This window comes from Anopheles funestus, chromosome 3RL (assembly GCF_943734845.2).
Source record: "Anopheles funestus chromosome 3RL, idAnoFuneDA-416_04, whole genome shotgun sequence".
In the NCBI taxonomy this organism is placed as follows: Eukaryota; Metazoa; Arthropoda; class Insecta; order Diptera; family Culicidae; genus Anopheles; species Anopheles funestus.
Window position 1 is genome coordinate 36,316,230 of NC_064599.1, and position 12,200 is coordinate 36,328,429.

Genomic DNA, 12,200 nt, shown 5'->3' on the forward strand with positions numbered 1-12,200 from the left:
TGTCAAAAAAGATAAACACAAGGATGATGTTTTGAAATGGGCCGGTCTTTTCCGCGCCGACACCTAAAATTTCCACTGCTAATGAGATAACCTATTGCGGAGCTTAAAATGCTCCATGTCTTCCGTCGGAATGTGGCCCTACGCTGGACGGTAGGTTGTAAAGCAACAAGTTTCATCGTAAGAGGATATGGATCTACACGTGGTGAGATAGAAAACAACATTTTTACTCGGTTCTATTTCTTAAAACAACAATTGTGCATTTCTTTTACCATACTAAATCAACAGATATTGCCTCGGCTTATCAACCATCGCAGGTGGAACGACACAGCACCTCAGGAGTTGTGCCTCAGCTACCGGCTGAGTATGGTCAGAAATTAGAAAAATCTTTTAATCTACTTCTTCCTCCACCAAACGTGACTGGCGATCTTCATCTGGGCCATGCACTAACATGCGCCATACAGGATGCTTTGGTGAGACAGGCTCGACTGTCAGGAGGCCGCGCAACATGGATCCCTGGCATGGATCATGCCGGAATTGCGACACAAGTGGTTGTGGAGAAACGACTATTCAAAGAACGAAACCTTACACGGCACAATCTCGGAAGGGAAAAGTTTCTGGACGAAGTAATGCGATGGAAAGTTGAAAAGGAAGAAAGTATCCGGATGGCGCTCAAGCAACTTGGTTGTTCAATGGACTGGAATAAGGAGTATTTTACGATGGATGCTCATCAGACGGTGGCGGTAAAGGAAGCGTTTGTGCAGTTGTTCGACAAGGGCCTCATATACCGCGATCGTTCATTGGTCAACTGGTCCTGCACGTTGGAGTCCGCCATTTCGGATGTGGAGGTAGAGAACGTCGAAATTGAAGGTCCTACTGAAATATCCGTGCCAGGATACGATAGAACTATCACCTTCGGTCGAATGGTGGACATAGCGTACAAGGTGCAAGGATCGACGGAAGAGATCGTCGTTTCCACTACGCGCCCGGAAACGTTTCTCGGAGACGTTGCTGTTGCCGTCCATCCAGAGGATGGCCGGTATTCTCATCTGCGAAACAAAACCACCTTCCTGTGGCATCCCGTAAGAAAAGAGGAAATTCCACTCATCTTCGACAGTGCAGTCGATCGCTCGTTTGGGACGGGAGCGGTCAAGATAACTCCCGCGCACGATCGGTTCGATTTTGAGATGGCCCGTCGGCATCATCTGGCAACGGTCGAGGTCATCGATGAGCGAGGAATTGTGCAAAAACATTTCGGCCCATTCACGGGTTTGCCGCGCTACGAGGCACGTGAAACATTAATGGACTATCTGACGAAACTTTCCTTGGTGCGTGGTGTAAGGCCTCATACGATGCTTTTGCCACTGTGCTCGCGATCCAAGGATGTTGTGGAACTTCTGCTGCGGCCACAATGGTTTATAAGATGTCGAGAAATGGCACAGCGAGCGATGGCTGCAGTAGAGCGGGATAACAACAAACTCGTAATAGTTCCCAAGACGTTCGAAAGGGAGTGGTTCCGATGGTTGGAAAACTGTCACGATTGGTGCATTTCAAGACAGCTATGGTGGGGCCACCGTATCCCGGCGTATGTTATTCGTTACGAGGGTACAAAAGAATTGTGGATAGCGGCACGTTGTATGAATGAAGCTCGCGAAAAGTGTGGCACTATTCTGCCTAATATTCCACCGGATGCAATCTCCATCGAACAAGATCATGACGTACTGGATACATGGTTTTCCTCGGCTTTGCTTCCCTTTTCGGCGACTGGATGGCCCGGAAAGCTTTCCGAAGAGTTGTACCCCCTGCAGCTGATGGAAACTGGACATGATATACTATTTTTCTGGGTCGCACGTATGGTGATGCTCGGGCAGGAGCTTACAGGCAAGTTACCGTTCGACAAAATTCTTTTACACGGCATCATTTGTGATGAGTTTGGTAGGAAAATGTCCAAAAGTCTGGGGAACGTAATAAAGCCGGAACATGTCATAGAAGGTATTTCGCTGAACAAATTACAAGCCGAAGCGGAAGCATCACACCGGCAAGGTATTCTATCAAAGCACGAGCTCACGAAATCAATTGCCGGGCAGCGTAAAATGTTCCCCAAGGGTATCCCGGAATGTGGCATAGATGCGCTACGCTTCACGTTATGTTCGTCGAATGTAAAGAATCATTTTATACATTTCAATGTACAAGAAGCGTACACAAATAAGCTATTTTTTAACAAAATCTGGCAAGCCACACGATACACGCTCGGTTGTACGGAACGTTTTGGTGGAACGGCGAAAGATGCCGAACAAACGTTGGATTTGCGAAAAGATGCAGATCGCTTAACGGTGATGGATCGCTGGATATTAAGTCGCCTGGGAAATACGATCCAACAGTGTCGAGAAGCGTTTGAAAATTATAATTTTCATTTAGCCACTGCTGCGTTAAAAACGTTTTTCTACAGCAACTTTTGTGATGTATATTTGGTGAGTACACTGCACAAAAAATCTATTCTGCTCTATCTGCAACTAAAGGTTCAATAATGTATTTTTTAGGAAACGACAAAAATCAACATGAAACCAGATGGTTCTTCTAATGTTGCAGCGTTGCATTGTGCCGTGTTAAAATACTGTCTCACAGTAGGTTTACTCCAAATGGAACCATTCACTCCGTACCTGGCACAGGAGCTTTTGAAGCATTTATCCGCATCGAGCAGGTTAGCGGACGATTATGCTAGCGCAACTTGTTGGATAGATCCGAAGCTCGAACAAAGTATTGATGATATGCTGCATATATGTCAGCACATTAGGCAATCGAAAAATGAATACAATCCACCGATCGTACGGAAGCATAATCCTATCGTGCACATTCACGCAAAGGCACGAGAGCTTGCAGCATTGTTGCAAACGCAACAGGACACGATACAGCAGCTAACGCACTGCAATGGGATCATTCTGCATGCAAACGAACGTGCATTCAATAAAGTGCCATTCGCAGTGAAATGTGCTCGAAGCCATAACTGTATAGTTGGAATTGTGGCTGAATCGATGGATGCGGTCATGTGCCGGGGAAATTCTGCTGGTGACGGAAGCAAAAGGATGCTAGCGAAAGTAGATGCAGAAATAGAGAAACTGCTGAAGACCATTAGTAATGAAGGATACAAAAAGTCGGCCAGCGAAGATGTACAGAAACGGCACCAGGAAAAGGTAATTGACTCTTGGAAAGAATTGAACTTTCGTAAGTTGTAAGATTAATTCGTGACTTGGCTCATTTTAGTTAAACCGGTTGCAGCAACAGAGGGAAGAAATGCGAAAAATAGCATCATAAAAATGTTGTTTCTTGTAGGAGAAGTCTAGTCAGAATGCAACGTTACACAATAAAGTGTTCTACCACTTCGGTTGTTCACAAACGAATACATTAGCAGTAAAGTGTTGGAATACATTTTAAAAATTATACGCACACGAATGTTTACTTTAAGCGACTATTTCATCGATCGATTTGGTGTTGGAAGGTCCAAATTGTAGCACCAGCCGATCAAATTCGGCCTGCCTTTTGTTGTATGCCGCCACCAAGCTGCTACCCTTATGGTCGTCCAGTATCTGTGACAGGTAGCGACTGAACTGGCTGCTGTTTTTGTCCCTTTGCTGAGACAGTGCCAGGAGGTTGATCAGCGTGTCGTAGTTGTTGGGATCACGGTTTAAGCATTCGCGCAGTACCTGTTCCGCATCATCATATTTTTGCTGCCCTATGTAACACACGGCTTGACCGTTCAGCAGCAGAAGCGTGGGCGAAAACTTGTCGCACAGATCTTGAAAGATGAAGAATGCGTCCTGCAGCTTTTCACCACCCTGTAAATTGGAACAGAACGGGGTAAAGCTTTGTGTGTGGATCAGGTGTATCATGCATACTAACGATTTGAATGTTAAGCCAGGCTTGAGACAACTGCGTCAGTGTGGCATCATCATCCTTTTCCTGCATCGTTGTGACGACCTGTTTCGCCAAATCTACTCGAGACATTTTCAGCAGACAGTGCATGTGCAGTGAAAGGCACTCGAGGTTGAAATTACCTACCAGTACCCTGAATAGAGACAAAATAGTAAGAAACGAGTTTGGTGGCATGATTCTGCCTATTGGGTGTATATGTTACTTACTTCATAGCGGTTTCGTACGTTTCCTCATTGCAGTAAATGATAGCTCCAACGATTATCCACACGACGTGCAGCTCGTTGATATCGCCTTGGAATTTTTCATCAAACATCGACACAATCGCTTCCTTCCGGCCACTGACGGACATGTACTCGGCCAGATAGCGCAGGGCGAGGAGCGGCGTATCGTTCGACGATTTGATTTCGTCCAACACTACTCGATACTTGTGCTGCGCTATGTAGGACCGGTACATGAAGATATCCTTCTCGAGCGATGGTTTCTGCAACGGGTGCCAAAAGATAGTGTTAGTGCGGTTCTAAAGAATAGATTTAGTCCGCGGTATACGTACCGATATTTTGTTACACTCATTTATGCATGTTTGGTAGTTGCCGATGTAAAAAGCGTTTTCCACATCGATCAGCTCGGACACTTCGTTATTTCGATTCATTTTGAGATTGGTAGAAAACGCACAGGAATTTTGTTTTATACGCTTTAGTGCTCTGAAAAGGCTTGGAATGTTGTTATTTATAATAAAGTTAGGCGAATTTGGAACAAAATTCTGGTGGAAAATGACGTGGAAAGATTTGTGTAGAATAATTCCGGTTGGATCGTGTTGAATGTTATGACATTTGTTCCCATTTAACGAAACTCTAAAAAAGCGTTCATTTTTAGAACCATTTCGATTCGTGCCAGATTAGATTAAATTTACCCCAAACGGTCTTCAACAGAAAGTATATCTCCAACAATTTTAAGATACATTTAACATTCTTCGTTATGAATAGAAAACACTTTTACAAAGAATATTTTGGTTGGAATATTTTTAGTTCAACAAAAACCACCGTATTTCGTTGTTGCACTTTACAGAACTATTGAGGACTGGTGATGTTCTTTGTTTTAATTTTTCAAATACAAAATTAATAAAATTGATGAGGATTTTGTTTTAAAAATTTTAAAATCACTGTACCGAATGCTTTCATGTTTGGAAAACAAATGCATTCTGAACTTGTCAATTTACGTTCCAAGATGGTGTCCATTTCCCAGCGCTAGGCGAAGTTGATTGGACCTCCCATTACTGAGTGCTGTGTCGGCTGTCAAACGAGAAATGTGAAAAATCAAACTGCGTGTGTTTTGGATTTCTTTTCCCTTGTAAACCCGCAATAAAATAATTTGCAAAAGTAGCAGCAGCCCTTTTGCTCTGTCCGGCTTCTGTTCGCCGTAAACTCTCAGGATCGGATCACGAACAGTTTGCAGCTCTCAAAATAAACCTATCTACAGAATGGAACCATTCACTTGCTTCATGGTAAGGCCCGAATTCCGCGGTTCCGGTGTGTTTGGTGCGTAATATGTGCTCCGGCCGCCTTTAAAATGGTTCGCGGTCGAGTGCATGTTACTAATAATGCGTGCAGTGAAGAATGTAGCAGGTTTAGAAATCATTTTTGTGATTACGAAGCTAATAATGCACGGGTTGGAGACTGAAATGTTTCATAGCTTTTGTGGGAAAAGTAGTGTAGCACGGGAAAGGGGCGGGGAAATGACAAAAACATAGTGCACTGCGATGGATATTTTTTATAACCTCAACTAGCGCGTTATATATATATAGGTCCATAAACAAACGCATCAATGTTATTACTTTCTCTTCGATATTGTGCATTTGGCGTGAATTACCGAGAAACAACCATCCTGATATGAAGCTAACAAGTCTATTTGCTTCCCATCAACCACCTCAACAACAGGATGTGGAAAATTCCCGCTCCTACATTGACGAGCTGTACTCGGAGGAAAACTGCAAATGTCAGGAAGCGATCGTCTGCCTCAAGAATGCCGTCATCGGTTCGAACAAAAAGAAAGGATCGATCATATCGCAGGGAATTGTGCCGCGGTTGATTGCGCTACTGTGTAATGCCGGAAAGCCGCTCCAGCTTCGTATCGATGCCGGCATTGTGCTTGGATCGCTTGCCAAGGGTACCGAATCGCAGGTCCACTCGCTGATGCGCTTCAACACAGTCGAGGTGCTGATAACGATCATTTTCGATCCCAACACGAACGAACGGCTGATGGAAACGTGTCTGGGGGCGTTGCAGACGATAGTGCAGTATCCTTTCGCACCGCTGGATCTAATTCACTCGGATATCAATAACATAAAGCGTTTGATTCGTAAGTATTTGGGTGCGGTCAGCTAATTAGCGATTCGACGCGTTTTGTGATAATGCACATTCTGCGTGTTCCGTTTCAGAAATTGCATCACCAAGGAGCAGCTTTGCGTGCCAGATGTACGTGGTAAACATTTTCGTTCCTCTCTGCCACTCCTCGCATCAACAGAAGAACCTATGCCAGGCGGATGTGATACCGTTTCTAGCGCGGCTCATGATCTGCGATAACACGACGCTGCAAGTACCTGCACTGAAATGTTTGGCAGCGATGTGCTTCACCAACAAGTCGGTGTCGAACATCGTTCACGCTACGTACCACGCCGATCGATCCATTCTGGACATTCTGACCGCACTGCTCTCGCGGACGCGCGACGTACAGGTGCAGCTGTCTGCCAGTCGGTGTCTCACGTATTTGCATCGCGCCGGTTCACTGCCGGCCGAGGACTATCGGATCGTTTACAAAACGTTACCCTGCCTGGCCCGGCTCTGCTCGGACGAGTTCGAGGAGGATACGCGTGCGACGGCCGCGGAAACGCTCGCCTATCTGGCTGAAATCGACTCCGAGCTACAGCGGTTGGCCGCAATTAGCAATCATTTGATCGTGTCGCTTGCGAATCTGGTTAAATGCCCGTCGGTGTTGTCGAGACAGGGCGCTTTCCGCTGCTTTGCATCTCTCGCGGCCAATGATGAGGAAATAAGAAAGCGCATTATAGAGATGGATGGATTAATGGAGGAGGTGCTAAGCGGATTGAAGGATGGTTGTCCGGAGGTGAGTGTTTTGCGTGAACGTGGCGGACAAATGAAACGTTGCTAACGCGTGGTATCGGTTTCAGGTTCGACTATCCGCGGTACGATGTCTTCATTCACTTTCGCGTTCGGTGCAACTACTTAGAACCACTTTTCAGGTATGATAAGCGTAAAAGTAGGTTAGTGTTCAGTATGAGAGCTAACATAAAACTTTCCTGTAACAGGATCATTCGGTGTGGCGTCCGCTGATGGATTTGTTGTCCGGCGATCCGTCACTTGAGTTGCAAACCGTTGTCACGTCGACGATTTGCAATTTGCTACTAGAATTCTCACCTGCCAAGGAACCAATGCTCGAATCTGGTGCCGTCGAGATGCTTTGCGAGCTTACGAAACATCCGGACCCAGCGCTCAGGTTGAACGGAAGTTGGGCTTTGATGAATATGGCCTTCCAGGTACGTAGCTGTAATTTTGCGAAGTGCTGTGGTGGAATAGTTACACTAATATTGCTTTTTTCATAGGCCGAACAACACGTAAAAACAAAAATAATCAACACACTAGGAACGGATAGGATATTTCAATTGCTGGGCGATCGGGATGAGCGTGTCATTATGAAAACGCTCGGGCTGTTGCGCAACCTACTGAGCAATACTCTTCATATCGAAACGATCATGTCGGAACATTCGAGTGAAGTTTTGAGGGCGGTAAGTGTCGACGGCTGCGTTGAAGCGTAACGAAAACTATAGCTACATTATCATCTGATTCTTTCTTTACTTAAAACACACACGCACATAGGTGAGTCTCGTGCTAGACGATCCACACCCACCGGAGGTAAAGGAACAAGCTATAATAATCATAGGCAACATAACGGCGGGCGCACGAGATGAAGATTATGTGCTGCAGGATGAAAAGATTGTCAAGAAGATCAGGGATTTTTTGGTAAGCTCAAGCCACCGTTAAGCTTTTCGATGCGTTAAATAACACAGTTTCGCGCTGCGTTCAATCACGTAGGTCGCCAACGACAATAAACTACAAATGGGTGCCGTGTTTGTCGTGCGAAACCTGCTAGATAAGAGCGGCCGGCAGCACATACTGCGACAGTGGGGTTTTCTCGAAAATCTCGAACAGCTACTACACATGACACCGCAACACTCGCAGTTCTATGAGGAGTAAGTATGGCCAGAAGGCACTCGTGTGTGTGCGTGCGTGTTACGGAATGTAATTTTAATTATGGGTTTGCTTTTCATTTCTTTTTATCCACAGCATACGGGATGAAATTTTAAGGTTTGACTACTCAGAAGACCATTGAAAGCAATTTGTTGTTATCGTTTTGTTACTATTATGTTCTCCTTCCTCTTCGTCCACTCTTGATTTCTTTGTGCGCGAAACGATCGTATCGTGAAGGTTGTGTTTCCATATTTGGATTTCCGCTAATGCCCCCTTCAGGTTTGAACCATGGACTCGCCTAGCGATAATGGGGCAAATGATAGGTGTTAGTATTATATTTCTTTTATGAGACAATTCATTGAATATTTTCTCTTATTGCGATGTTACGGATACGGTGTATGCTTATATTTGCTCTAAATCTGGATAAACCGACTCCCTCTCCCCATAGTTTGCTAGTACATTTGTAGGTGGTAAGAAACAGAAAAACAGCACACCTTTTTTACCAGAAAGGGGATATTTGAATGAGACGCAAAACAGATCGAAGACAAATCAAACAATAGTGACAGATTTTCAGCGTAAAATGCTCTAACCGGAACGATTGTAAATATCCGCAAAATTAGCCATGCATCATTTTATGTGCTCTACCCTCTTTTGGGCAAACAGATTTATGCATGGAATGCAGGATAGGTCTGTAAGCTAAAAGGATAGCTATCCGTGGAAGCGATGTTTTGTTTCCAAACCACTAATCCGAGAGGAGTAGAATGCGGTGTCGCCGAGCGCTTGTTAAGTTTACTCTAATTTTATTAATTTATTTAGGAAACGGTGTCAAAAATTAACCAACACAAAACCCACTATACAGAACCAGTGAAATTCGTACAGGCATGCTCTACAATGGCAAGGAGGAGAAAGGTTTGGTGTAAGCGTACAACATTTTTTGAAGGGCAAGGAGAACAATTCATTCGAGGCAAACATCCTTTTTTGTCCGACAGAAAGGTGTATGAAACAGGCAGAGAACAGTACAGTACATTCAACGAGTATCGATCGATATGTGTTTCACATTTTACTTTCCCTAAACAGAGCAGTGTATAGCATATGGAAGCAACAGTCTCTCTCTCCCTTTCTGGGTGGTACGGAATGAATGAATGTGATCGTTGTTTTGTTTAGTTGTTGTAGAAGCGGGAAACATGCCTTTTGGATACAAACATCATGATTGTTGGTAGCAAAGGGAGCATGTGTGCTGAGATAAGGAAGGAGAAAAGATACGCAAAAAAAAATGGAGAGAAGAGAAGAGACACACAATAAAACGGATTAAAACATAAACACTAAAGCGTAACAAATATCTTGTAGAAAACTTTCGCAAGTTTGTTTGTAAGTAGACACTTGGTTTTATTCACTCTCGGATAAAAGTACACTCATAAGCAAATGTACGATACAATGAATAATGGACAGAAAGTACTTCTCCGAAAGATACCGACAACAGTAAGATAATGCAACACGTAAAGAAAGATACAGACACAGAAAGGGATAAATTGAAGGAAAATAAGTAAACGATAATGAAATGAAGCATTCCGCTGCTCGCGCTTGTATTCCCCAAACCGGAACTGTCCCGAGTAAGCTCTCAAGCAGCTGTACTATTGTTTGGTGCATCCGTTTTCGACGGAATTGCATCCGGGTTGGAGAGCGGATCAAGTTCGGCAAATAGCTGATACCATCCGCTAAGATCTTTACCCATTGATTTGTTGCTGGTGCTGCCGCTGTTCAACTTGCTATGTTTCGTTGTACCGGCACTAGAATCGGCATTGCCCCCAGTGGTTCCTGAACCCTGCTTGGAGAACGATTGTAACAAGCTGCTAAAGATGTCGGTTGCTTTTTCGGACGATTTGCCACCGTTCGTGGTGCTTCCGTTCCGTTCGTGATCATGCTGTTGAAGCTCTTCTTCCATTGGGTCCACACATTCTGACAGACTGGCGCCAAAATCAAACCCACCCTCGTCGGTAAGGATGCAGTTCGTTAGCAGCGTTGAAGGCAAAAATGGTGCCGGAGCCGACATAAAGTCCGAAAACTCATCATCCAAGCTAAGACCGAGCAGATCCGTCGCAGCAGCGCTCTGCATTTGATTCGATGCACTTGTTTTGCTTGTCGGTCCGGTTTCAAGACTAAGGTCTGGAACGCCCGAAAGAAGAGCTTCGATTTCTAATGCGACGTCCTTCAGGACGTTTTCTTTAGCGATATTCTGTTCTTCCGACCGTTTTGTTCCCACTTCATCCTTGTAATCGTCCTGTAGGAGGGAAAACAAAAAGTGGAAGTTTATGGACATATCCTGTCGTTTGTAAATAATCATCATCGTGTGGTTTACCTTAAAGAAAAGCATCTGATCGTCATCGGCTGGTACGTCGGGTTGGGTTTCAACAAGCTCCCCGGATGTGGCTTCCTTATCTTCCTCGTTTGGATTTGCTTGCGTCAATTCCTTCAGTATCGAGAAACTATAATGTGGATCTTTTGCTAAATTCTTGAGCGTATTTCTATAGGTTTCATCCGTCTTCTTGGCAAACAGCAGGACGGCATTCTGATATCCAACGAGAGCATGCGAAAACATATTGCACCTTGCCGCCGCCAAAAGGTCAATCTAGAATCGACGAGACGAGAAAGCATGCCGGTCAAACTTTTCCAAACATTACCGGTTTTCCCAACGGATGGTTTACCTTCTCCAAACAGTCCAGCGTGTATTTGTCGAACTTGGTTTTGGCTGACTTTACGTGGCGTTGGGCTTTGCGAAACTTTTCCAACCCTCGGCCAGTGTCGGGATCGAGCTGAATACTGACCGACTTCATCCAACTCAGCGCTGCCCGATATTCGGTACGTTCCTTTTCCATCAGCTGTATTGTATGGTGTGTGTCCGCGATAGCCCGGCCTTTGAACGTGTGTACGTCGTGGTGTAGGCGTAATAGCGGCACTCGGATGGAAATACGTTGCTGTCCGCAGTATGAAATCGCTTTCCCGGTGGTGGACATCATCTTGCCGGTGGTGGGACTTTCCTTGCTGACCTCGCGTAAGAACTTCCCCAACGAGTTCTCCTCCTGGGCCAGTATGCATACCCGTTCCTGATACTGGTCGATTATCCGGTACAATTTGCTGCAGCTTTCTGCTACCGATCGGAACAGTTCTATCTTCGAATCCAGCTCTCCATCGGATGCCACAATGTTTTCATCTTCTTTAGTGCCTACAGATAGGAAAGAAGACATGCACATTAGTACAAGACCGTAGTGTTGGAATTGAGATTTCGAGCCAATGATGTCCATGAAACAACATCGTTTGCAGTCCTTTGCCGCACCTAACTTTCTTTGTACAGCTTTTTTCGTCACCCAGAATTGGTGCTGGAATTCTGATTTCAGCATTCTGCCTCGTTGATTTTAACTACTTTCTGCTATGAATCACTCCGTTAACGAGCCTGCGTAAAAGCTGTTTGCAAACTTATGCTCGGGTATGACAGTGTAGTGTTATTTTCATTTTTCCATCCCTCGGAAATATCGATTTTTCACAGCGCCACAATGCAATAAGTGACAGATTGCAACAAAAGGGTCTCCCCTTTTCCGAAGGGAAAGTACATTGTTTGATAAGGAGAGCTTGCGTATGCGCAAATGCACCAAACGTTTGAATTGGTTTTGAATTCATCCAACGCTTACTGCGAGAGCACGTGGCGTAAACAAATGTCGTTTTTCTGCAGACGAGAGAACACCCAACGATGTGATGTGGTAATGCCTCACATTTTACTTATTCATTATTTAGACTATTTAAATACACTAATAATACCAAATATATTAAATACACTAGTAATACTAAAACATATTAACCCGTCATTAAACGCTTAGCAATTGTCGCGTTTGCGAACGCGATTCAGAAAATTTTTGCGAAACTCGCTGCACGTGTATTTTCAGCGAAAAATCGCTATTTGAAGCGCGACTTGACGCCACGACAGTTTTCTATAATGGCGACCAGGATAGCTCGATTTTG

At 44.6% G+C, this 12,200-nt stretch overlaps 4 protein-coding genes across 4 annotated transcripts; 2 read left to right on the forward strand and 2 right to left on the reverse strand.

Moving 5' to 3' along the window:
* The first annotated feature begins 43 nt into the window (after positions 1-43).
* On the forward strand, positions 44-3,391 carry LOC125767610 (valine--tRNA ligase). Its single transcript, XM_049434385.1, has 4 exons — positions 44-202; positions 286-2,468; positions 2,538-3,188; positions 3,259-3,391. Exons 1-4 carry the CDS (start codon positions 109-111, stop codon positions 3,307-3,309), a joined length of 2,979 nt encoding a protein of 992 aa, XP_049290342.1. The 5' UTR covers positions 44-108; the 3' UTR covers positions 3,310-3,391.
* LOC125767684 (coatomer subunit epsilon) lies at positions 3,376-4,763 on the reverse strand. The gene is made up of 4 exons (XM_049434510.1): positions 4,478-4,763; positions 4,134-4,408; positions 3,895-4,060; positions 3,376-3,830 (listed from the first exon to the last, which is right to left on the reverse strand). Exons 1-4 carry the CDS (start codon positions 4,574-4,576, stop codon positions 3,456-3,458), a joined length of 915 nt encoding a protein of 304 aa, XP_049290467.1. The 5' UTR covers positions 4,577-4,763; the 3' UTR covers positions 3,376-3,455.
* Positions 4,764-5,191: 428 nt separating this feature from the next.
* Positions 5,192-9,616, forward strand: LOC125767636 (armadillo repeat-containing protein 8-like). Its single transcript, XM_049434424.1, has 9 exons — positions 5,192-5,428; positions 5,862-6,282; positions 6,362-7,047; positions 7,112-7,183; positions 7,250-7,477; positions 7,544-7,726; positions 7,818-7,961; positions 8,034-8,191; positions 8,286-9,616. Exons 1-9 carry the CDS (start codon positions 5,405-5,407, stop codon positions 8,329-8,331), a joined length of 1,962 nt encoding a protein of 653 aa, XP_049290381.1. The 5' UTR covers positions 5,192-5,404; the 3' UTR covers positions 8,332-9,616.
* Positions 9,551-12,070, reverse strand: LOC125767648 (islet cell autoantigen 1). Its single transcript, XM_049434448.1, has 4 exons — positions 11,521-12,070; positions 10,892-11,409; positions 10,546-10,815; positions 9,551-10,467 (listed from the first exon to the last, which is right to left on the reverse strand). Exons 1-4 carry the CDS (start codon positions 11,582-11,584, stop codon positions 9,808-9,810), a joined length of 1,512 nt encoding a protein of 503 aa, XP_049290405.1. The 5' UTR covers positions 11,585-12,070; the 3' UTR covers positions 9,551-9,807.
* Positions 12,071-12,200: the final 130 nt, after the last annotated feature.